We start from the raw sequence: 27,352 nt of genomic DNA, 5'->3' as shown, positions 1-27,352 counted from the left end.
AAAAGAGGAAGAGTAATTCTTAGGAATGGTATTATGGTATTGGCCAAGACAAACACATACAGTTTATCTGACAGCTACTTTAGCAGTCACATTAGCCATATTCACACAAAACTCTAAGCCAGCATGGTTGAGAATTCTGGCTTACTGGTAATAAGCAGAGCTAGTACACTCCATGTGGTTATTCCCACTTAGTTCCTCAAGTAGGCACAGCTGAATAACCAGAAACTAACCAAGATGGAAACACATTGCATCCGAACCTGGACATCTGAATCTGAAACCTATTACATCCGAACCTGGTTTGTTGTTCCTTTACCAATCTTGGATCCATATGCCAACTGCAGACCCTAGCTTCAAATCCTGGCTTCAAACTTTGGCTTGTTGGGGTAGGTTTGGGGGACAAGCCAGAAGTGGATATAACACTATACTTTTTCACTCTGGAAAGTTTATGCTTATTTAGCCATCTCTGCTTGCAGGAGGACTCAAGCTGGAGTGATTAGACAGGGTGGAACTAACACACAGTTCCTTTCTGATAGGCCAGAATTCTCACCTATTTTGGCTTATCATTCTGCATGATTACAGCCACAGAAATCATTTTTATCTGAAATTCCCAGGGCATTTTTCTAGTTTTCTTATTTACAACCATGACTGAGCTTTAACTTTCCCCACACACAACAGGTTGAAGCATCTTAACACAACTTTAAAATACACATACAAACATGAGCGCAATTATTTAGTTTGTGATGCTGTGATGGTCACCATAACTTTCATGCCAAATCTTGGAAGAACTGAAGGAAGCGACATAGCAGAAAATAAAAAATTATCATTTTTCCTCCACGTGTACCAGTACCTTGTAGACCAGGAATTCTCAACCTGGGGTGCCCCAGGGTCATTTCAGGCAGCGGAACAAAGTGGAAGGCTGCACTGTGATGTTTTTCTCCAAATCTTAGCCCAAGAATAGAATTATTTATTATCATCTTGTTTGCATTTGGATTCATTTCTCTTTGTCAATCAAGACAAAATGTAAGAATCACCTGAATCCACAGGCAGACTTGCAGATCACAATCCAGCAAGGCAGTTCCATGCTTTGACAAAATCATGAATAGAAGCAGGATCAAAGAAGTCATCGAATATTATGTTCACAATTGGAATTGATTTTACTGTTTACTTTTTTTCTAATTGCTCAATTTATATTTGAATTTTATACATTGAGTTAAAAGCTTATTTTCTTAGTTCAATTTGTTCACTCACAGTACTGTTTCTGGTTCCAAATTTAGAAATCTGACTTCATCTTCAAATATGATATTACTATTATAGGGGGTGTGAACATAAATCAAACATTTTCCAGGATAAGCAAGTGTTTTCTTCTCTACAATGAGTGGTTCAGACAATATAGTAATGCTTGAGTGTGGGTTGCCATTGAACTATGGGTTCTCTTCATGGGTTCTTTGTGGTTAACATCCTATCATTTGTTAGTGCAGCTGGGCTAAGCAATATGAGAAGCCATGGTTCAATGACAACCCACCCTTAACCCATACTCAACTTCTGAGTGTGGGTTAAATGTTGTCCAAACCTTGCCACTATGTAGCATGCATGTCATATTCACTTTTCTTGTTCAAAGGTTTTAACTTACAGATATTTTAGATTTTCAAGATCTTCAAATGCTCCAGTTGGTATTCTTTTAATGTGATTGTTGTTTAGCAGTCTAAAAATAGGAAAAAAAGTAAACAAATATTTAATTATTTTCTCCTAGTGCATTTTCTGTGAGAAATTTTTTAAATACTGAGACAAGAAAGGGATGAATGCAGCACTGGAACAGCCTTCAACAATGTGGAATACGTCTTTTTAAAAACATGAAAGCAGCAACCTACAGATGAATAATTTTAACGACATTTTCTTGGTTTACATAAAAGTATTGGCCAACTATGGATTTTTTACTCCTTTCTTATGGGCCAGCATGACTTATTCTGCATTTTGTGCTTAGCGAGTATCTCATTTAGTTATTCAGGAGCACAATCTTAAAACTTAAGATTTGCAACTAATACCTGAAGATGGGATTTATTTTTTGAGAGTTTAATTCCATACAACCAGTAGATGACCCCACCCAATCTGGCTCTGCTTGATTTTTCTACCTACTATACCACCAAAAATTAAGGTTCACAGCCACTAGTATGAAAACTACTCTATTATTCTTACTTCTGTTCTCTACTTAACAAGAAGCATGTGCTTAATAACATAAAACTGGTCAAAGATCCAGCTTAATAACTATATTTTATATTTTCAAAAATGTGGAAATCAACCATGGTTTGCTTCTTTTGTCTAGCAGTCCTACTAGGTGAAACCAAAAACTTACAGGACACCCAGGATAAACTGATCCATTTATGTCTGGTATCACCTTCTACATTCCATATTAAACTTTTTCTGGAATGGGGCAGGCCCATGGAGGTCACGGAAGACATGGTGGGCCCTGCTTGGAGATGAACAGCAACGCCGTTTGCGGCAGGGAACCTTTCAGTAGGCCCAGACCATTGGGGCACCTTGTGGCTATTGATAATGGCTGAAAAATAGTCTGTAGATTGTCAGATCTGCTTTTTCAGCAAAAACAGTTCATGCCTGTTATCATGCCATGATAATTTACAGTGGCTTAACAATGTTATCTACATTCTCTGGCTTTATATATTTAAATGCACATTGGTGGACCATGGGAAATCTACTTGTTACTCTTTTTAAGGCAGACTACTACTGAGTTCAATCAATGCTTGCAAAAGAAAAGTATAGCTGTACAATAATTTTAAGTTTTAAATCACATTTTCATCTTCCACACTAACAAATTTAAATTTTTCACCACCATAAGACTTTTTATAGTCTTAGTGCAGATTCTCAAAAGTTATAACTAAACATTAAAAACAGAAAAAACATGATAATCAGCATTATTTATACATTACTTGAAATACAAAGAGAGACAAATCTCATCAGTCTTACTGAAGTTAACCTAAAGAAGAGACAGTTGTTTACAAAAGGGAAGGTAACTTCTGGAAGGGATAAAACTTACAATGTGTTCAGATTTTTAAGCCGCCTAAATGCACCAGGCTGAATTTCTTTAATTCTATTAAACCGCAGATCCCTGTTAAGGGGAAAAAACTCATTAGTAACAAAATTACCATTTCAGGGTTTTCTGCATTTTTAATTTTAAAAACTTTGCTACCAACTTCCATATCTACATACTTTCCACCAGTCTAATCAAAATATTCTTTTGTAAAGAAAATGAAACTTATTTTATGATCTTAGACATATTTTTAAAAAACACATAAGTAAAATCATGTCCAGAATTTAGCTGAAAAACAAGCAAGCAAAAAAAAAAAAAAGTTTGTGACAGCTCAAACTCTGAAAATTGTCACCAAACTAAGTGTGGTATAAAATCATTAAGTGCTTTCATGTTGAAGCAGAGCAAACTTAATCTAACTGACACAATTTTCAGAAATCTACCCTGTTAGTAACCAAGTCTATCACAGCAATAAAGAGCTAAATAATGCCTTTGTTTACTTCTGTTAGTATGACATTTTGGTCATCAAATTACTAATAAATATTGGGAAGTTCAATAAGAATAGTACAAATATTGTGACTCTGCAAGGTCAATTACTTTAAAAGGATATAATTATGCTTCCATTTCACCTAATTAAAATAGTTGTGCATGATATGGCTAAATGCAAGGCAGACACACTAGGAACCTCTAGGTCAAAATGCTGTATAGAGATATCTAAACTAGAATGGTTTGCATATGATTTCTCAAGAAACAATCAGCCCACTCATATCTTTAAATATTTATATGCATCTAAATGATCCAGACAAAACTTAATGACATGGAAAGGCTGTCTTTATCTTTCCCTCCATCTCATCACAAGGCTTCCTTCCCAATCTGCCTTACAGTAAACATTTTTTACAACTGTTACAAGGGGTGGCCACAAAAACAAAACAAAAAACAAAACCCCTTCCTGAACCGCACTATATTGGGTAATTTCCAGCCAGTCTTCAATATCCATTCCTGGGCAAAGTGTTCAAGGATGTAGTTGATCTAAGCTCCAGGTGTTCCTGAATTAAAGAGATCTTCTACATCCATTTCAATCATGCTTGTCTTCAGCCAAGTAACAGACAGTGCTTGAGCTGTTCTGGTGGTCCCAAGTTAGCGCCTAAGCAGGGCAATGGATCATGCCAAACCAACAAGTCCAGACCACAACAAAGTGAAGCTCAGTCCATCCAGTGGATGGTTTTGAATAATGGTCAACCTTTTCTAGAAGAGACTGATCAAGTGTACATTGTTTAGGACACAGTCACACCTTTTGTCAGCTTAGGGGCTGCAGCCCTACCTGGGCACAAATAACCTGGAAATAGTAATCCATGCTCAAGTTGGATTAGGCCAATGGCCTAGCCATGGGACTGCCTTTGAAAATGGTTTGGAAACTTCAGTTAGTCCCAAATAGAGCTACTAAGCTCATCTGATATTACACACATGTAATCCCCGTGTCTCATTGTTTCCACAGTTTCCACACTGTTTCCAGGGCAAATTCAATTAATTGGCATTTGCATCTTTAAAGCGCTAAGAGCTTGGAGCCAGTCTCCCTACCTGTGTGTTCTCTGATCCTTGGGGCATCTTCAGAGGCTACCCACCAGATGCCCTGACTAAATGAAGTTAAGTGGCTGGCTATAAAGGAGGGCTTTTTTAGTTGTGGCTCCTTGCTTACAGAATGCTGTCCTGTTATCTTTACAATGGCAAAGATCTACTCCCAGGCATTTTCAACTCTAGAATATTTAAGTGCCCACTTTTATTAATTCTACACTGCATTTTTATTTCCTGTGCAGATTACTGTTATAACTGGTTGCATATGTTTCACACAGTGTTCTTTTTTACTATAATGTTATCTGTCTAAAGAACTTTGGGCAGTCTTAAAAATGAAATATGAGCTGCATGTTTGTGTGAAATTGTTGGGAGGGTCATCTTTGTTCCCCCATTATGCTGATGACACCCAACTCTCTCTCTCCTCTTCATCAAAATCCAAAGATGCTTCTGGAATTCTAGAACAGTATCTAATAAAAGTTTGACCCAGGGACGACAGAGATGTTCCTGGCTTGTTGGAAGGAAATAAAAGAGTCAAACCTGTCTGGGATGGGGTTACACTTCCCCTGAACACTCAGGTGCAGTTGGGTGTAGACTTGGTTCTGGATGCTCAGGTCTCGGCAGCAGCCAAGGGTGTGCCTGCACAGCCAAAGCTAGTCTTCCAACTGCACCTGTTCCTACTGATTTCAGATCTGGCCACAGTGGCCCACACCATAGTTACATCCTGTTGAGACCACTGTAACACACTCTGCCTTGGAGAAGTATACAGAAACTTCAGCTGATCCAGAATCCTACAGTCAGACTATTGACTGGAGCTGCTTACACAGAACATGTGATTGCCTTGCCGAACCAGCTTCACTGGCTAAATATCCATTTTTGGATGCAATTCAGGCTTTGCCTATGAAGCTCTACACAAAATGGGAACCAGTTGTATTTTTAAGATTTTTTTTAACTATTAAGCTCATTTGTTTTGTCCACTTAGAGCCATATTTTGCGCTGGAAAGGTGAGATACAAATTTAAGAAGCAAAGACATGACCTCACAATGATCTGTCTTGTGAAGAGTTCAACAGATGTTCACTGTACCCTATTACTTGCCAGACTTGAAGCCTGAAGCCTGCTAAGTATATGTTGTGCAGGGATTTAAAATGTGTGTCAAACATGTTTGGTTTCTAGTGCTTTCAAAATGAAGATTTCACACATGATTGGCTGAAAGTAATTGTGTCTTGGTGGGGAAAACCAGTTGTGCAGAAGTGGTTTTCAAATCAGTGGAGGGGAACAGGTAATATTAGAAACAAAACAGATTCAAAATCACAACTATTACATCAAATTAGTCAATCTTTAAGTAAAACCATGAGCTTAATAACAACATGAAAAATTGGGAAATGTATATAGCTTTTGGCAGTGACAGCTGGAATGCACCAGCATACTTTCCATATACTGATATCTTCAAAATCTTGGAACCAAGTAAATCAGGGAGGTTTATGTTTTCTTTGGACACTCTTTGTTCTTCCATTAAAAAAACTGCCTGGAGGGCAAACTTATCTTTATGCAGATGCCAAGAGTCAGACATGATATATAATCTCATCTCCTTTGTTTCTGCTTTTGTCTTGTTCCTGGGGGGTCAACACAAAAGTGAACCTTGATAAATTCTTTACTCCCTTCACTTGCTCACAGAGCAAACTACAAAACAACTTTAGTGTTTCACAGTTTCATAGCATATTTCACAGAAAGTACAGAGACCAAGGTTTTCCATTCAAGATTTACTATATCAGAAATAAAGTATGCTTTTAAAAAAGGAAAAACGGGAGAAAGAAAGAAAAAAGATTTGCTCGGTTCAGGATCATCGCTAAAGAAAGGTCACTGAGGTGTTTCCAAAATAATTTTTAATCATCCTCTAATCCACTGTATCATATTTACAAAAGATATTTAGGCATAACTTTGCAAAATGCTAATTGTTAACACTTCCCCTCCAAAGTAATACATAGCTAACAAATATAAAATCTGCACTTACGAAACTATTTTGGACATAAGGTAAGCGGAACTTTGCTCATTATTTCAAATTCTTGTGTGCTTATTTTTTATAATCACAATACTTCGGTAGGTTAGCCAAGACTTGTTCTTAAATTAACCCCTCAGGATTTTGTTCAACTTTGTAGACTCCTGTTTTTTAACAATACCATTCACAATGTTGAAGTCAACAAACTTGGTAGTAACTGATGGCTACCATCCCTTTCTGTAGCCCTAGCTTCCAATTAAATTAAACCCAGTCCAAGCTCCTTTACATCAGGGGAATCTCTCTCGTTTTCTCAAGTTTAACTGGGGTGGAAACAGGATGTAGATATAATTTTTACAACCAAGATGAGACCTCAGCCTAGTGTAAAACTTAAGTCATTTATACACTGTAGTTCCATAACTAATATACTAGAAAATAGTTGCAAATAGTGAAGTAAATATGTAACAGACATCCCTCTCCTAGCTCAGGGTAGCGGAATTTCATGTATTCAGGATTTCGACCTCTAATGGAACCTGTTTACATATGTTGCCAGACTTAATTTTATAAAGAAAGCATGCAAAAGAACTGTAATTGCCTCATATTTCTAAAAACTTCAAAACTATGGACAGACTATTTATCACACAACATGGTTCACAGAATTTTAGGCTTCCTGGTTAGTACTGAGGCATGTGAGTTATATACGTATGAATTTTTAGTTCAACATATAAAACAGACATCTTTAAACAAATATTTCATCTATTCACCATGAAACAAATATTTCTAGCCTTATCAAAATTTTATAAAACTGAAACAGTCTCATAACGTGGCATGTTTCAGACTCCTTTCCTACAGCTTAGTTATGCTTTCTCATGCTCAGGTATAAATTTGCGGCAGACTGTCAAATGCGTAAAGTGCCTTGAAACCAGCTCTCTTGCACTGTTACAAACTCGCATGTGTTTCTGTAGTGTTGTTCTTGTAAAATCATTGCTTTTCTTTAACTTAAGCATACCCATTTGTCTATCTAGGCTTTGATGATGTCATTCCAGGCTCCTACCACACTGCCTGAATTTCAACTGTTCAGCACGGATGGGGGGTTTTCTGAACTGGAAAATTTTCCAGTGCTCTAAATGTCTGTATTTTCTCTACTGCCCAATAGTTGAAGCAGTTTCAGTAGTTTACAACAACACATAAACATATAATAGAAAATGCAAATGGAAATAACAACATCATACAAGATTACCAAATGAAAATTTTAACCAAACTTAAAACAAATATTAAATGCCGCAAAGTCTTATAAAAATTAAATCATAAGACCTGATTAAACAGCTAACAAAGCCCCAATATAATAGCAAACAAATAATAATCCTGAGGTAGAAAACAGTCCTAACTTGGCACCAAAAGGATATTAAAGTTGGTGCCAGGTGGGTCTCAGTGGGGAGATAGTTCTATAACTTGGGGGCCTGCAATGAAATGGCCCTCCTCCTGGTTGCCACCAATCAAATCTTCCTTGGAAATGGTAATCAGAGGCAGTTCCTGAATTGGGCTGAGAAGCATATAGGCAGGCAATGCAAGCAGGCCAGAATTGGTGTTGTATGATCAGATCCCCGTTATTGGTCTGACTGCTGCGTTTTGCACAGCTGCGGCTTCTGAACAGTCTTCAAGGGCAGCCCCATGTACAGTCCACTGCGGTAATCTAGCTTAAAGATTACCAGAGCATAGGTTACACAGAGGAGGCTCTCTCTCCCCAGATTGGAGCACAGCTGGGCCAACAGACAAAGCTGGCAGGAGCCACTCTGAGCCACTGAAGCCAGCTGGGCCTCAAGTGAAGAGATGGCTCAAGGAGCACCCCAATTATGAACCTGCTCCTTCAAGGGGAGTGCAAACTCATCTGGGACAGGTTGAATTCCCGCCATCTGATCAGAGGAACCACTCAGTATCTGAGTCTCATCTGTACTAACCTTCAGCTTATTAGCCTTTATACAGTCCACTGACACAGCCAAATACCACCCTAAGTGAATTTTTGCTGCAACATCTGCTTACGGAAGACAAACAGCAAGGCTGAGTGACAAGCAACCTGACAAAGATGATAAATTGAGTACAAGGCAAACATAAGGTCTGACTGAGCTCCAGGCATCAAGCCTCACAAACAAATCTCTTTGAATTTATCTCCCTAAATATTATTTCCATTTTAGACAAGTCCACCTTAAAATCATTTCTAATCCATAGATTCTCTCCTCATCTCAGGTAAAAGATTCCAGATTCCTGAACATTAATTTTAAATAACTTTGAATTATTTCATTCCCTTTGAATTATTTCCCACATTAGTAATTTTCTTTTAACATAGAAAATATGGGGGAAAAGCCTTATGCTGCGATCCTGCAGAATTTTAGCTGGGACTAAACTTTGCTGAATCTAGCCTACTCCATTGTTCAAAACACAACAAGCTCTTCCACCCCACCTCATATGAGAGCGTGATGTTAACATAGGATCCTGATCCAGATGTGCTGGACTCTGCAAATACTCAGTTCTCACACAATATTGCACACACACCAGGCAAGGGCAGATTGAAGTATGTGCATATTGCGTGACCACATGCACAATGTTCTGGGTACTGCACAATTCCCAGAACTGCATATCTGGGAACTGCATATCTGGACTCAATCCAGCAGTACTTTCTTCTGAGTACATGCACAGGATTGTACATCATGGTTTTTTAAGGGAGGAAAGTGAGGTAAATACAGCCTGGTGGACTGTTTATAGGTATAAATAGCTTGTGCTATTTTTTTTTCTCCTGGAGTAGGAAGGAGCCATTGCTAGTTCCAAGGAAGCCAACTTCAAAATAGGCAAGATTACAAGTGGGAAATTTCCTGAATGGATTCTTCTCCATTCAAAAGAGAAAAGGGAATAATGAGAAAACCACAATGAAAAATTGGGTGGGTATGGGATGCAGCTGCTATTCTCCAGCCCCAAGTTACTCACCAGCATCTAACATAAACACTAAGCCTCTTCACTGTGTTCCCATGTGAATAACAAAAGATCTGCAACTGCCAGCAAGACTGCACTGCAATTGTGTATACTCAGCTCTTACTCTTCTCATTACTATTATTCAAGGTCATTGCAATTGCGTATATTCTATTCTTATTCTTTTTATTATTATTCAAGGTCACTGCAGCAGGAAATGAAAAACAGACATCAGTGCAGCAACAATAAAACAGAACAGAGCATGAAAAATCACACAAAAGGAGTTATATAACCAAGTCAGTGCAGTGACTGCAGGATACCGGTAGCACTTCAGTAACAGCTTCACTGGACTACTTTGAAAAAATGATTTATGAAACCATAAGCTATTTAAAGTTGCATTGATGGCATCTGTGGCTGAGACGAGTACCTTCAAACTACAGGCAGCATAAATCTTGTAGAAACTTTTAAGAAAATATCCAATTGTTGCATGGTATTCTGTACACAGAAAAACAATTTAGGAGAAGACAGAGTCATATAATTTCATACGTTAACCCTTTTTGACCATGCACTGAAAGCCCAGCCAGGTCATCTTCTGTACTTCTTTCCCAGGCTTGCTGTAAAGTTTTTCCATTTTGGCACTACCAAACGTTAGTCAACCTCTCCTTCAGTTCTGGAATTGCATTCATATTCCCCATTCTGTGCAGGCAATTTTGGCTATTACAGGTGAGTTCAGGAAAAAAAAGCACACACTTTCTTTTACATGTATATATTAATGTCAAAGTAAGTTATTTCTAGTTCTTTTGTTGTCTATTTATTGAATATACTTACTCTCATGCCTCAATACTTTGCTATTTTGGAGCAATTCCACTAGATATGCACAGTGCACATTATTTTCACGGCACACTTCCAGCAACTGAGCATATTAGCTTTATAGGTTCAATTTAGCTTCTGCGGCATCATATATAAAGAACGTTATACTGACGCTCTCTTGAATTTCAGCACAATGAAAATTCAACGCTTGTTCGCAATATTAGGTTCTGCTTTTGGGCGGACGAACACACTATTCCTCTTTAATGCTTAAAACTGTTTGTTTTGCTCTGGTTATTTCGAGTAATATATTTTATATATTGTAATACATTTTATTGCCTATTTTTACATCCTCTACTAATAGCCTTTCTGTTTTGACAGTTCCTCAAAGATCAACCCCACCCAATAATTAATTGCATGAAAGAGGATTCTACTTAATGATAAGGGAATGAGGCTATGCCTGGGTGAATTATTAATTAATTAATGTACAAGATGAATAAACTGAATTTTAGAGAAAACCCAACCATGGGCAGCAAAAAATATTTGCAACCACAAAACCTCTAAGTAATGATAGAAAGTAGGAACAATCAATCAAAAAGTATAAAAACCAGACAGCACCATCTGCACATCAGCACTGAATGCGGTCCTATCTCGGGGCTCTGCTTGAGACGAGAGTGGAGAGGGGGGATTGGGGCCTTTAAGATCAAGATTAGTCTGCTGTGTCTCCTCTGGACATGGAAAAGAAAATGACATAGCTGCCAAATGTAAAGTAATGTCTTTTCTGCTCCTTACTTATATAAAGGTAAAAAGGGTTGTCTTTAACGGCCACTTAAATTGGGGTGGGGAGGCATGTGGAAAATGTTCTTTGGGGACGCGGTTATAGTGAAGGAACCCTAGGAGTCCATCTAAGGCTCAGATTTTAACTAGGGCTTAAGTACTTTAAAAGTTCATTACTTTTAAGAAATCCCCATGTTCCTTTCTAAACCTGGCTCAAGAAAAACATCAGCAGCCCTACCTCCTTGTATTTGGAACACTGAAAAAAAAGTGTCTTGTTTCCACCTGGTTTTACCAATTGCACTGACTGCAGAGTAACTTCCTTTCATAATAATCAAGTATAACCACAATTTCAACATGAATGCAGCTTGTGTGAGACTACCTTAGTTGTATACATTGTACTACAGTAAGGAAGCCCACTGGCACAGCAGTTCTGCACAGGCAGTTTCAGTCTCACCCATTTCTTTTTTGTTCCCTCCCCTTCTTCTTTTCATTATTTATTTAGACTATTCCTTAATTGTCCTCCAGGTACATAGGGCTAAGGTTTAACATATTACTAGCAGGACTGGACCAACATAACCAGATTTCCCTCTTCTCTTACTCTTCCCATCCCTGCAAATCTCCACACTGTCTGAAAATCACCTTGAAAGAGGTCCTTATCTTTCCAGAGTAGAGTCTGAAAATTCCCCTGGGGGATCATCCACCGTCCTACTTCTGTTGACAAAACTTCAGGATGACAACTTGGAATACCACCCACAGTTTTCCCAAGCAGCCTTGCAGCTGAGAAGCAATGCAACAAATGCATTATTAAAATCAGATTAAATAGACAACTTTAAATAAACCCAGTTATAATGAACATGATTCCACAAGAACTGTTGGTGGTATTGATTTACTCTGGTTAGTCCTGCTTGGGTTTGTATTAGAAAATAATTATGTTTCATTTTCTTTTGCTTGCCAAAGGAAAGGTAAGTGAAAATATTACCAGTTAGGTTATTCTTTATTAACTTAGCAGCCTTGCTGAGATACAAAGCCAACAAAATAGGAATGACATTATCTTAAAAAGAAAACAAAAAGATACAGTTCTGGGCAACAACACAGAAGATACCCAGGGGAGGGGGGAAGAATTTCTAATTCATATCAGTATAGATTTTTTCTTCCTGTTGTGAAAACAGGACACAGGTGCAAACAAATAAATAAAGGCTTTAAAAAAATCAAAACAGCATAGCATTGGTGCATAGGAGAATAACTTCTGCCAAAATTCCAAATATCCATAAAACAATATGAATACATATGCCAGATGGATTTTGGATCCATTCTAGATTCTCCTTGGACTAAACTATGCATCGCTGGCCCCTTCCCCAGGTCATCAAAATCACACTGGGAGGTTCTGCTTCTTGTATATTTGGCAGCTTTCTTAACAGTCACCAAGATGACTGTCAATGTCTCTGTCCTCAGCTGCTTTCCTTCTTTAGACTGCGGAAGCATCCTATCATATGGCAGGAAGATCCCAGACAGCTACATTCGGCCCTGGATGGAAGAAAATATTCCGACTAGGTGTGCATGAAACTCTAAGCCACAGCGGCTTAGTGTGTTGTCCAAACCCAGCACCCCACCCCCTGGATGGAGGACACAACAAGCCCAGGGTAAGCCCCAAAGCCCACAGAGCTGCTTGGCAAAACTAGCGGAAAGGATTACTGCGCTCACCAAGTGACTCCAGTGACAGCCACTCAAAGTGCCCAAGCAGCACTTTGGACAGCTGCCATGGGGTTCCCTGATCTCTGATCTGCACCGTCACTGCAAGCACTGTTCAGGATTTGAAGAGGCGAAAGAGAGTGCAGGCTGGCACTGCCGCCTGCTGTTTTGGCTGGCAGGGAAGAAGAGGGAGCTTCAGCCAGCTGGCAAGGAAGAGGAGCAAGCTTCAACTGGCCAGCTGAAGCTTGCTTCTTTTCCCTGCCAGACTGAAACAGAAGGCAGAGCCAGCAGGGAAGGGAAGGGAAGAGAAGGCGTTTCATCCAGCTGGCTGAAGCAAGGCCCTTTACCTCACTGGCTCTGTCTGCTTTTTCAGTTGGGGAATGTGCTGTGTTCTCCTGGGCCACCTCCCAAAGGGGGCTAGAGAATGCAGCTCCCCATCCCTCAAATTGAGAGAGGATGAGGGTGGGAGCATTTCTGGGCAGCTGGATGCTTTGGAGCAGCTGCCATGCCTGCTCTGCTCCCTCCACAGCTCCTCCATGTTCCCTGGAATACCAGCAGGAGGGTGGAGGAGGCTACAGGAGAACGCCTGCTATGCCCAACTCTGTCAGGCAGATCTGTCCTGTGGCAAACAAGTCACACTGCGTAGTTTTCTATGCGTGAATCTGGGGCTCCATATGACCAATGGAGCAGCCACGCTTGCTTTCAAACATTTACGAGCTTCTCTTTCTAAAAATACTGCCTCAAAGTCTGTTACCAGAAGTTATTTAGGCATATTTAGCTGTTATTTAATGCATTTCAAGCACTGATACACTGTTTGACAAATATAAGCAACCTCTCACAGTGACTCACAATAAGAGTAAATCAAAATAGCAATAAGATAGTAATAACGATCAACAACAAAAAAGCAGGTTGCTTACCTGTAACTGATGTTCTTCTAGTGGCCATCTGTGCATTCACACATATGGGTGCTGCGCCTGCACAGTGCCTAAGGTCGGAAAGATTAGAAAGCTAACGGTTTTTGGTGGGAAAACTCTGCTCCCCTCCCCCTCAGTACTATATATAGAGCGGAGTGTCCGCCATTTTCTCCAGTCTTTGAAAGACCAATCGTTCGCCCCCTTGTGGGAGAGAAATATATCATAACAAGCTTGTAAGGTACCATGAATATTAAGCATGGTACCAATGAAGAAATCCACTCACTGACATGGAGTGGGGCCGGCGAGTGGGTTGTGTGAATGCGCAGATGGCCACTCGAAGAACATCAATTACAGGTAAGCAACCTGCTTTTCTTCGTCGTGGCCTCTGTGCATCACACATATGGGTGAGTAGCAAGCTTACCAGACTCGGAGGAGGGTGGTGTCGTCATTGAAGAACGGCTGAGAGGACAGCTCTACCGAAGGAACAGTCCTGTCTGGCATGCACATCAAGGCGGTAATGCCTGGTGAAAGTGCACGGAGCAGCCCAAGTTGCAGCTTTACAGACGTCTTGGATCGGAATTCCCACAGCAAAGGCCGAAGAAGCTGCTACTGCTCTCGTGGAGTGTCCTCTCGGAATGACAGGTAAGTCTATCTTGGCAAGTTGATACACCAATGTAATGGTTTGAACTATCCATTTTGACAGTCTTTGCGATGAGACAGGAGACCCTTGGTCATGCTCAGAGTACTTAACAAAGAGTCTATTGGAGAGCCAAAGGGATTCTGTGTGCGATCTGTAAAAGGCCAAGCACCGACGCACATCAAGAGTATGCAAGGATCTCTCAATTGGGTTTGACGGCGATGGAAAGAAGGCAGATAAAACAATGTCTTGATTCAAATGGAATGGTGTGGCTACTTTGGGCAAAAACGTAGAGTCCATTCGAAGAACAACTTTCTCCTTGTGAAAGTTCAAATAAGGCAGATCTACTCAAAGAGCACAAAGTTCACTAGCTCTTTGAGCTGACATAACAGCCACAAGAAAAGCCGTCTTCCAGGAAACAAGTCTTAGATCAACAGTTGCCAAAGGTTCAAATGGAGGTCTTGTAAGCGCTTGAAGTACAACTGAAAGACTCCACGTAGGCATGACAGGTCGAATGGAAGGGTGAAGATTCTAAAGTCCCTTAAGGAACCTCCTAATGAGAGGTTGTGAGAACACCGATGAGCCCTGTATCACCCCACGATAATGGGATATCGCTGCCGCATAAACCTTAATAGATGAGGGCTTAAGTCCCGAACTATGTAAACTGAAGAATATGTTGCAGGAGCAAAAGAATGTGATTCGGCGAAAGATAAGAATCGACACCATTTTGCTGCGTAAGACTTCCGTGTTGACGGTCATAGAGCAGACTCGAGAATCTTTTGAATGTCTAGGACTAAAGTATTCGATCCCGTGACAAAGTCTGCTGAACCCGAAGGATGAGTACATTCTTCCGATTCATGAGTGGAGGTACCGAAGGGTCGAGCAGCCCTCAGTACCGAGTCAGTACCATCAGTCAATGAATTCACCACACCGTGAGATTCAGCTAAGTTAAGTCTGGATGACGGACCGAGTCATCTTGTTGAGTTATCAGGTGCAGCATCGACGGGAGGCGAAGAAAGGTGTTGTCCAAAATCCGAAGGAGGGTGGAGAACCATGCTTGGCGGGGCCACCAAGGTGTTATCAGGATTCCCATGGCACTGTTGTGTACGATCTTCAAAATGATTCTCGTTAATAGAGGAATAGGCGGGAAGGCATAAATTCTGATGCCCGACCAAGGAATCATAAGGGCGTCTCCCCTGCCCACTCTGGAGCAGAACATCTCGCATACCCTGTTCCTGTGGGTGGCAAACAAGTTGATGTCCGGGCGTCCCCAGAGTTGGAAAAGTTGATCGCAGACTTGTCGATCTAACTCCCACTTGTGAGTCATTGACATATGTCTGCTCAAGACATCGGCTTCCTCGTAGTCGGTCCCGGTCAGATGGACCACCAGAAAAGTTATATCCCTCGGGATGCACCATTCCCAAATGTTCATGGACAGAAGAGCTAGGGTTGCGGATTTTGTCCCACCCTGCTTGTTGATGTAAAACACCACGACTATGCTGGCAGATGTGATCTGAATTACTTGCTGACGAACAGTGTCCTCGAAAGATCATAGAGCTTTGAAAATTGCTAAGAGTTCCAGGTAGTTGATGTGTTTTGACAATTCCTGAATGTTCCAAGTACCCTGAGACCAAAGTCCCGCACACACAGCGCCCCACCTGATTAGCGAAACATTGGTATAAAGAGTCAGTGTTGGCTGAGGCATCTGGAACGGAGTACCTATATTTAGACTGTTCAGTACCGTCCACCATGTCAACATCTGTAGCACGGATTGAGGCAATCGAATTGGCTTGTCAGGCAAATCTCGTTGCGGATGAAAATTTCTGTTGAACCATAACTGGAGAGGACGTAGTCGGAGCCTGGCATGGGGGACAATGGCTACAGTGGCGGCCATGTGACCCAAAAGCTTCTGAACAGAGAGCACCGGGACGATCTTGTTTTGTCGGATCTGATGGATGCAGGACCAAAGGCTGTCCTGGTGGGCTGGAGGGAGAAAGGCCCTTGCTAGAGAGGAATCAAGATGAGCTCCGATGAAATCAATCACCTATGCAGGAACAAAGGACGATTTTTCATGGTTAATACATAGTCCTAAATTGTCCAGCAAAGAACAAGTTTTGCCGACGGCTAGAAGGAGACATTCCCGGGTCTGGGAGACTATAAGCCAGTCGTCCAGGTAAGGATATACTTGGATGCCTTGAAGCTGGAGGTGCGCACACACAGGGACCATACATTTCGTAAAGACCCTTGGAGCAGTAGCCAATCCGAACAGAAGGACATTGAATTCGTATTATGTCGGTCCCGACAGTAAAACACAGAAGACGTCTATGACCTAGGTGAATCAAGATGTGGAAATAGGCATCTTTCAAATCCAGTGAGGCGAACCAATCCTTTCTCCTCAGCAACGGAAGGATATTTTGAAGGGTAGTCATCCGAAATTTCTTAGGTTTGATAAATTTGTTAATATTTTGGAGGTCCAAAATTGGACGGAGACCACCATCCCGTTTAGGGACCGTAAAATAGCTACAATAGAATCCATGAAGTCCGTTGGAATTGGAAAGCCGTCAGATCGCTCCTTTATGAAGCAGTTGTTGCACTCGTCCTCCAACACCTGCAAGCGTGGTGTAAGCCGGATCGGGCTCTGTGGAGGAACGGTATCGAATTCTATTCTGTATCCACACTGAATGATGGATAAGACCCACCGATCAGATGTGATGGACTCCCAAATGGGGAGTCGGCTTTGCAGCCGGTCCCCAAAAGGGAGGGGGAAAGGTGGGTGTTGAGAGGGAGGAGAGGTTCACCTGCCCCGTCAGCGCTGGCACTTCTCATTGTCAAACTGGCGGCGGCCTTGCTGAAAACGTTATTTATTTATTTAAAACATTTCTATGCCACCCCCATCGCAACAAAGCCTCAGGGCGGCTCACAAAGAATACAAAAAAACATACATAAATAATAATAACAATAATTTAAAAGAAAAAAACAACAACATTTAAAACCCCCCGGTGCATTCTCGGCTAAAAATGTTAAAATCCTAATTAATACAATAATTTAGCAATTAAAATAAGTTTTAAATAAAAAGGTCTTAGCCTGGCACTGAAAAACAAATAACGACGGCGCCAGGCGGACCTCTCTGGGGAGCGCATTCCATAGATGGGGCACCACCGCAGAGAAAGCCCTCCTCCGGGTACTCACCCTCCTAATATCATTCACAGAGGGTTCCCGGAGAGGGGCATCCATTGCTGATCTCAAGGGGCGGGAGGGCATATATTGTTGAGGTTGCTGCCTCCTGTGCTGCTGTTGCTGGTGGTACTGTTGTCTCGGAGGGGGTGGGTACCGATAGGATGGACGCGACCAAGTCCACTTACGTTTTTGATGTGCTGGAAGCTCCATCCGTCTGGCCGTCATGTGGGACTCATGAATGGACTTGAGCTTATGGTCCGTTCGAGAGTGGAAGAGTCCTGAGCCATCGAAGGGCATTTCCTCGATGTGCCTCTTCATTTTGTCGGGGGAAATTACAACTTCTGAGCCAGGCATGTCTCCGAAGTGAGATGGCGCCGACCAAGGCTCTAGAGTCGGTGTCGACGTGGTGGCGGGCTGTCGACAGTTGTTGAAACGCCACCTTCGTGCCCTCCTTAATGAAGGTCCTGGCCAGGTTATGTTGTTCTGGCAGTGAAGCGGCCACATTGTCCAGTTTTTGCATGATGAAAAACTGATACCTGGCAAGGGTGACTTCGTAATTGGACATACGAAGGCCGAGTCCAGAGGCTGCATAGACCCGGCGTGCCAAGGTATCAATTTTTCTTCCCTCCTTATTCCGGGGGGTAGTATGTCCCCTAGATTCCCTGCCTTGAGATGATTCAACCACAACAGAGTTCGGCTTGGTGTGATGTAAGAGGAAGGGTATGTCCCTCTCTTGAACCCGATACATGGCCTCGTATCTCCGCACGGTGGGCTGTGGCTAAGTCGGCAGGTCCCAAGGCTGGGTCATCGCCTGCTGCAATGTTGTAATCAATGGCAGGACGATAGCCGGTGACTGCTCTCCCCTCACAATGTCATAGAACTTGTCGGTGCTCAGATCGGGCTGGTGTTGTGCCTCGATCTCAAGTGACCAAACAAGCCTTGACATCAGCTCTCTGAAGGAGATGTGCGGTTCTTCAGGAGATGCTGGGCCCTGTGATGTAATAGCAACATCAGGAGAGGTGGAGGCTGCCTCGGAGCCAGAGTTGGGTTCGAAGTAGTATGGGCCCGACGAAGAACTCCCCAGTGAAGTTGGGTGTTCAGGCTCTGCAGGTCTTGAGGTAGACGGAGCTTCCTCGCGGACAGAAGGTGAAGAACTGCCCCTTGGCTGCGGGTGGAAGCCGAAGGAATGGTAGTCTCCCCAACCCAATGGGTAACTTTCATAGTAGGGTTGGAATCATTCCTCCTCGCGTCGTTCATCCGAACGCACGCGGTACCGCGGTGGAGAGGCGGAAGACTGGCCGGAGGCATCGGCGAGCGAGCCATGGGGGGAGAATCCTGGATTTCTCCGTCTGAAATGGACTCGCGTAGTGGCTCCTTGGGTCGCTGAGGGGACTGGCCCTGCTGAGGAACAGGCTGTCCCGGAGATCCTGGTGGGGTGACCTGCATTGCCACTTGTAGCAGCGGTACTGATTGTGTTGGTACCGATGCCACCGTCAGGATCGATGGTGCTGACGAACCCGAGTCCCGATGTTTTTTGGGCTTATGAGCCGGCTTGGCCACTTTATCCTTTTTCGCCTTCTTGTGAGAAGAAGACTGATCCAACACGCCATGCTTCCTTTTCTCCTGCTGTTTGCGTGGAGGAGAAAAAGGTTGTTGCGCTCCAGATGCCGATGTCCCATCATCCGAAGGGCGCGGCTGGCTGCAGGGCATTGGCCAGGCGTGGCTGAGGCAGAAGCCGGGTGTTGGCCAGAGGGAGCCAAGGCAGAAGCCGGACGCTTGGCAGGCACAGTCGGAGCAGGCCCAGATTTTGTGGCAAGCTGGTCCAATTGCATTAATGCCTGATCCCAGAGGAGCTTACGCAGGCAGTTCTCCGTTTTTACGGGCCTGCCTGGTAAACGCCAGACAATGGCGGCATTTCTCTGTTCTATGCCCCTTGCCAAGGCAGAGGAGGCACAAGTCATGCGGGTCCGCCGGGGGCATCTTGGACCCACATTCCGCACATTTGCGGAAAGCCCCTGGCTGTGTCATCAAGGAAAGAAGAAAAAAGAGAGATAACAAGGGGAAATAACTTGGAGTAGTAACACTAAAGGGTAATAAGAACGATAAGAATAAAAGAGCAGATACTGTAGTCAAAGCGAGAGTCGAACAGGCATGAGGCACAGTGAATGGCGGTTGCAAAAGCCTGGAGAAAATGGCAGATACCCCGCTCTATATATAGTACTGAGGGGGAGGGGAGCGGAGTTTTCCTGCCAAAAACCATTAGCTTTCTAATATTTCCGGCCTTAGGCACTGCGCAGGCGCAGCACCCATATGTGTGATGCATAGAGGCCATGACAAAGAAAGTCAGGCAGGCCCTTATAAATCTAAATACTATAAGCCTGGATCAATTAAAGCACCCTCAACTCTTGCTGAAGCAGTAACAGAGTCAGTGCTGGGAAAGTCTCCTTGGGAAGCATATTCCAGTGGTTGGCCTCATAATCGCAAAACTGCAACCCTAGGTCTGTGAGCACATTATTTCACCTGCAGAATAGGGAGAGAATTAATGAACCATTAAACAATATATAGGCAGACCTTTTTTTTTTTTTTAAAGGGGGCCTAGTCATTTTTCTGGCTTATTGGCAAGGCTGCCATTAGCAATACAAAGGAACTTAGTATTAATGTACACAGCACTCATTTTTACATGTAGGGAAGACTGACGGAATATCTCTGTAAAGGAACACTCAACTTCCTTGGCATCTTGTGTCAGGTCCTACAGGCAAGTCAGGACTTTGTAGCTTTACCAGCACAAGGCTTTTCTTTTCAAGCTGCACATTTTTTTGGGCTGAGGTGGCCTGAACAACACAGAGCATCCTGTTGTGAATGAAAGAGGAAGTTATTACTGGGGTCAAGGTGGCACCAACTCTTCAGAGGAGGACTATGAGAGCTGGGGGATGAGGAGCGTGCAAATCAAGATGGCAGAGGAGGCTGAGGTTATCTCAAGGCTGCCATCTCCAGGTGTTCAGGCAGACCATGCAAGTGAACAGGCAGGGTTTGCAAGTGAAAGGAGCTATTTTCCCTCTTCATTTTTTCAAAGCAACAAACTTTTCTTTGACAAAAAGTTATTTATTTCAAATGTACATCCAGCAAACTATAGCTAGTGGCAGAGCATGCACAGAGTGCTTGTTGCAGCCAAACAAGAAACTATTTCTGAACCCCCCCCCCTTTTTTTTTTGCATAACCCTGGCTCTCACCCTTCTGGGAGTGCCTTTTGGGAGATGGGCCAACATCCTAGCTGTACACAGGCCCTCTAGCTGGCTAGCTCTTCTCCCCCAATGCCAAGTAATGAGATCAAGGATCGTACCAGTCTCCTCTCCTCCCATGTCTCCTTCCAGCACTTGAAGATCCTGGCTGTTCTCAGGGTCGCCCTGAACATCTGGAGATGGTGGCCTTGAGAGAAGCTGTTCTGCCTCTGTCATCTCTACATCTGGAGGTCTGAGATCCCAGACCTCGAGGAATCTGTGTCATCAGTCCCTGAAATGTGTTCCAAGAACAATTCCCACTTTCATTCCCAACAGGAAAGGACAAGGGAGAGGAGAAGCACAAACCACTTTGTTCAGGCACAGAGACTTGTCATCTGCTACCAATAATGTGTTAGCTGTGAACTGGAAATAAGAGCACTTTTGCAAAGTTTGTTGTTTGAAACTGATAAGGAGAAAACCAGCTCCCGGACATACCCTGAATGCAAAAACATCGGATATTTATGTAAAGCAGACTGGTTTGGATACTTTCACTAATGCTAAGTGGAGGTCTACTCAGCAAGCCTGTTTTTTTGCAGCTGGAAGAGCTGTTTTTTGGCAACACTCCCTGCAGTGCCAGCACCGGTTTTCTCCCTGTTTCAAAAGCCCCCCCCCCCGCCACAATGTGGAGCAGAACAGGTCTGCAAAGTGCCTCTCCTGCTCCACCTCAAGGCAGCCCTTCTGTCTATGCGAGGCAATTGCTGGCTCTGATCTATTTACTGCTTTATTTTCCGCCACTCTTGTAATAACGGCTGACAGTGGCTAAGAGACTGAACCTGCCTTGTATGGCTTTCCCACCACAGCCTCAGTAGATGCCTTAGGCAAGCCGTTCTTTTATTTCTTTGCCTCTCCAACCACAGTATGGAGCATACTTATGCTGGATAACACCAGCTTCAGGCTTCCCGCAAAGATTAAATTAGAAAATGCATATGAAACAACTAATGGTGTTTCTTACCAGGCCTGGAGGGGAAATAACTTTTCCTCATGGATTCCCCAGGAAAGGAAGCTCTGGTAGGCTGCCACCAGTGCGCATGAGCTTCCAAACACACCCCGTTCTGCCCAGCGGCTTAGGGCATTCCTAGGTCCTATTGTTAAGAATCCTTGGAAAAAGGAAAAGGAAGAGTGCCATGGCCTTCCCACCCCAAAGCCCAGAAAGAAAGCATTTTCTAAAACACAAATGGTGACTTTGTCTTAACTGGGAGGAAAAGCTCTGTGGGAAATCCCTTTTAAAACAACACAGCCAAATGTGCAAATGTAAGAAGATTATTGTGGTGGTGGTGGTGGTGGGGAAACCCCAAGGAAGGCAACACGTACACACACACACACACACACACACACACACACACACACACACGGCATGCCAAATAAAACAGAGAAAGTCAGTCTGCCTTATCTTGTCACATGACTACTTGAAAAGAGCCTTGGGTTCCAAAGATTGTGTTTATGCAGCAAAGATGGTTAGAGATTGAGTGGGGGAGAGAGAGCAAGCCAGCAAGCAAGCACACACCTGGCTTCTAGTTAGATGGACTGGGGAACCTTTTTCATGGGGATTTCAGAAGTCAGTCCTCAGGCAGAGACTGTATTTCTGATGCCAATGGCATTGCTGGCAAATCAGAAGATCAGCCTTCTTAATGGCAGTAGCTTACATCTCAAAAGCTCTGGGTAGCTGAAAGCACTCAACCTATTCAAGAAAGGAGATTAAGGTTGTGCTTGCATTTTGGAAGACAAAGAAGCCAGATACGACTGGATAAAAACATTCTGGTTGCCCAGCAAGGTGCCACCTGCCCAGATGCTAATTTAGAGGGCACTGCAAAACTAGTTTGGAAGCAGGAATTTGTCACAAAGCTATACAAATGCTGAATATCTTGAGCATGGACTTTGCCCTTTTCACTGCTGCTGATGCACATGAACTGATGCTTTTACAGAATTTCCCAAATTACCTTGTTTTGTATCCATTAGTTCATGTATCATTATTGTATATATGATGTTCAAAAAAATACCCAGTACATATCACTAGGCAGAATGGAAAGGAACTGCAGAGAAGTGTTTTCAAAAATTTTGAGTTAATTTGGTAAGAATATCCAAATTCTAATTTCTTGTCTGCTTGGATACCCTTCCTGACAAGCCGAAACTCAGCAGAATGAATGTGAAATAGGCCCTCTGCTGAACAGCATCCCTGGCCGGACTTGACCTGCTTGGCTGGCCACCCACTGGACTGACATGTTGAGTCACCTTTGCTAAGCCTGCAGCTGGATGGGTGGCCACACATGGAATTGGATCAGGAGTCGGAATGATGGCCTTGGAGGTCCCTTCCAACGCTAATACTATTTTATTCTAATGAGCCAGGGTAGATTTGATTTAAATCAAATCAATTTAAATCAGAATTTAAACCAACAGTCAGTAAGACTAGACTGAAATCATGGCTTTCTATGTAATTTGGCATAGAATCATGGCGTGCATGACTTATCCATAGGTTGGGAAACTTTGTTAAAATATTCCAGAACAGGGTCTCTTTTATGGCCTGTTGTCATTATAGGTTTCCTCCACCAGGGAAAGAAAAATATCACAAACCTCAGGCTATACACAGAAAGATCCAAAGATTCCGCTCAAAGGCTTCACTTTCATTTTTACTGCTTGACCCTCCCTCATCACACCTAGTTTCTTGCGCAGATCTACTCTCCAAATATTCTTCTTCTATTTGTTGCATTTTTTTTAAAACTTAACTCTTAAAAGGGGGTTGATGCTGCTGTGTGCACAGATTTGCAAAGGAACAAAGACATTAAGGCCTTTTCCTCAACTTTGTCTGTTTATTTTATAACGAAACAGAGGCATGTGATCTCTGCAGACACAAATTCACAGCTTTGAGAACTGTAAAACCAAGCATCTGTGATGATATCTTCTAGACAGAAAAAATGCCCAATAATTTTATAGGAATTGCTGTAACAGCATGAAATTGTGAATGCATTAATGGAATCTACCATAAAAATTAAACATTGTATGAATATACAGCATCATGGTACTTAATTAAAAATCCACTGTTATTTCACAATGAATAACCTTTGAACTATAATGTATCTTAAACAGAAAACTATCTTTAGATAGATTTTTCCCCAAAAAGCATTTTACTTTAAAAAATCCAATTTAAATTTAAAAATACAGTTTAAAATCCAATTTAAATACAAACCAATTCTTTTTTTTAATCTACCCTGTAATAAACACAACTAAAGAATGCATTTACTTTACATACACTGCTGAAGTGGAAGGAGTATCAGAAGAATTTTTTTGAAAATCAAATGACAGCACCCCACCACCACCTTATTAGGGAAACAAACACCTGAACACCACCCCATTTTCCGCCCCTTTCTCTGCTGCAGAGACTTGCCAGTCTTCTCTTATTCAAAGCTATCTGCTCAGTTCTAGCAAGAATTTTTGGTTTAAGTGGATTGGCTGGTACTTTAAAATTAAGAAACTACTCGATCAGCTCATGTAATAGCTTCACACAATTTGAATGCAAACATGACCATAAATGTACTGGGATTTGTACATTTTGACAGTGCTTTGAACTGGATCCCTTTCTACATAATCGAAAATGAGGCTACAATTGTAATCCCTGAAACTCTTCTTCTGGCATTTAGAAAAATAAAACATTAAATTTCAATCACACGAAACATATTGGAAGTATTTTTGAGCAATGAGCACTCCAGACCTTTACAAAATGGATACAGCTCTTGTGGATAATCCGTCCACAGTACTTAGTCCCAGAAAAAGAGCCAGATGGAAAACTTGACTGCTGCAAATTCCACAGCTGCGTCTGTCATTTCCAGGAATGTTTTGTTAGTTTCATATATGTTTGTTAGGAGCCTAGGACTATTAAATTCATCAGGCACAACTGCATTCTGATGATAAACATTTGCAACTATGATAATATCACTAACATCCTGGTGACAATTAACGATGTCACAAAGAGCAAAAACATTCAGTCTTCTGAATCCAAGGAAGAGAAAAAGGAACTAAGTGTCAAAATTGCAAACAATGAACTCTTGCCATTCTTGTTGAATGCAGGAATTCTTGATATATCAAAGATGATGCAGTTGCAGAACCAGAAACTACCTGTTGTGTTGTTTGGATTTTTTTAAAGAAAAAAATCACAGCTTCTGGTGTTGAAGAGAGGGGCATGTGAAAAGTTCTGGAGTGTAGCCCAATGGATGAAGCATAGCAGCTGAACAGAAGCTATCCGAGTCAGAATGCGGGAGAGACAGCTTTATATCTTTGATTGATTTTGACTTTGTGAAGGATTCAATAAAAGTGATATTGTTCATGGAGAGACTTAATGAATGAGTCTTGCAGCCCAAGAAAGATCTATTAGAGGCAGTGTCACGGCCTTAAAACCAAAGGGCATGAGAATTCTAAATGGGCTTAAAGATATTTTCTGGGCGTGCATCAGAGGTCTGAAATGCAGAATTAATTTCGCAATGCACTGTTTTAACATCTGCCCACTTTCTTAGGCAAGAGTCACTTAACTGTTTTTCCCCATCACAAAGTTTACCTGATTCAGCAATGATTACATGAAGGAATAGCTACATGGAGCTCCTTCATGGAAGACACACACACAAAGTGCTGGAATTGTGGTTTAGCAGAAGTGAAAAGGCTCTCAGAAGTCCATCCTAGTTCTTTGAGTAATTAATGCTGTAAGATATGTTATCTTTATATGGACATTGTAATAGGAATCATAGAAATAGAATGTGTGTACTTTTGTCCTTCGGAGCAGATGCCAAAACTATGCCACCAAATCATAAGCAAATGTGTATGCATTTTAGGCTGTTACTTAAACAAACAAAACACAAGAGAAAAAGCATTTAGGAAGAACTAAACTCTACATTATCTTTTCAATATTTCTTTTAAATAACCCTTAGACAGATTCACCCAGACAAGCCAAATCTTCTACAAGCCAAGATTCTGTAGTCTGGTGTCTAAAATGTAGAAGCTCTTCAGATTTTCTATACATAACCAAATCCCTTTCCCCCCAAACGAAATAGAATGGCCGCCATTCCTACAGACACTCACTGCAATCCAGGGGTGTCGCCACAAAAGGGAGAAAGTGACTTTCCTACTTCATCTCTCTACCAGACCACAGAGCTTCTCCAGAAATGCTCCACCAAAAGGCAAAAGAAAGGGGGACTTGGGAAAATGGGCAAATAGTGAAGCAGAAGAGGCCTCAGCCCAGTTTTCCACTACCTCTCTCATCCGCCTCAGCCCAGTGTGCTGCAGCCCATCCTACTCAACAGGACTTCCCACCCTTGCAGGAAGGCTCAGTAATGCCAGAGCAAGGACTAGGCAGGAACATCAGATATTTTAAGGCAACCCCTTAAACATGGAAACAAAGTGAGTCAGAAGGGCCATCTAGTCTGACCCCCAGATCCAACCGGCTCCATTCATGTAATCCCCAACCTGCGGTTGTCCAATCTTTCCTTGAACACCCTCACTGATAGGGCCACCGCCACCTCCCTTGGAAGCCCAATGCATATCCTAGGGGACCTAACCATCCAGAAGTACTTCCTGACATCCAACCTGAAGCCTGGCTCCTTGAGTTTTGTCCCACTGGAATGCATCCTGCCTCCACTGCAGGGAAGGTCATGGCCCTCCTCCACATGACATCCCCTCACATACCTATAAGTCACTAAAAGATTCCCTTGGAGTCTCCTCTTGTCCAGGTTGAAAAGTCTTAGTTCCCTCAATCTCTACATATGTCATCCCTCCCAACCCGGCTACCATTTTTGTGACTCTACACTGAGCTGATTCTAACCTAGCTATGCCTGGTTGTGAACACACCAGAATCACGCAGAGTGGTATCAACTCCTCCCTAAACCTAGAAGCCACACTTCTGGCGATACATCCAAAGGTGGCATTTGCCTTCTTACCTGCCACATCACACTGCTGGCTGATACTTATATATATGAAATATTGACTCTTTAAAGACTGGATTATATGAAGATGCAGGAAGAACCTAAAGGGGACAGTAGGAGAGGGAGGAGGGTTTACAGTTTGTATTGTATTGGAAAATGAAAAACCCTAATAAAGTTTTCATAACAATGAGAAATAAAATCAGTATGCATTCAGAACCCCATGGAAAGTTTGGGGACAATTTGGAGCAGAATAATTTATCCCAGGCAGGGATAATTAAGCACTCCTTTTGTTCCTTCTCTGCTTCTCTATTCAAACTTCTCTAAAATATTTCTCTCTGAAAGATGCATTTCATTTTAATACCTGAAACCATTTACTGGAAACTTCACTATATGGATCCCAGCAGAGATTTCCTTCAGGAAGCTCCAGCAGAACTTCAGTGATTTCCACATGCACTGATGAATGCACACGACATACCATGCAGTCTGGACATCAAATGCATGACAAATATGCAATGGCCGCTATCACACGGCATGTCAGAAACACCCAGAGAGGCACCATGTCAGTATACAGCAGCAAACGCAAAAAAGCATGTACTGTTTTCTCAAGGG

At 42.3% G+C, this 27,352-nt stretch overlaps 1 protein-coding gene across 3 annotated transcripts in view; it reads right to left on the bottom strand.

Moving 5' to 3' along the window:
- PXDN (peroxidasin) overlaps nucleotides 1–27,352 on the bottom strand; it is an 89,142-nt gene that overhangs the window by 49,472 nt on the left and 12,318 nt on the right. For all 3 annotated transcript variants that reach the window (XM_044418785.1, XM_044418792.1, XM_044418800.1), the window contains exons 2-3: nucleotides 3,050–3,121; nucleotides 1,631–1,702 (exon numbers count right to left, since the gene is read on the bottom strand). In XM_044418785.1, coding sequence (XP_044274720.1) covers nucleotides 1,631–1,702; nucleotides 3,050–3,121 — 144 coding nt within the window. The remainder of the gene's footprint in view (nucleotides 1–1,630; nucleotides 1,703–3,049; nucleotides 3,122–27,352) is intronic.

This window comes from Varanus komodoensis, unplaced genomic scaffold (genome assembly GCF_004798865.1).
Source record: "Varanus komodoensis strain SLA01 unplaced genomic scaffold, ASM479886v1 scaffold10, whole genome shotgun sequence".
NCBI lineage: Eukaryota > Metazoa > Chordata > Lepidosauria > Squamata > Varanidae > Varanus > Varanus komodoensis.
The sequence above is the reverse complement of the archived record's forward strand: the minus strand, read 5'-3'. Positions and strand labels throughout refer to the sequence as shown.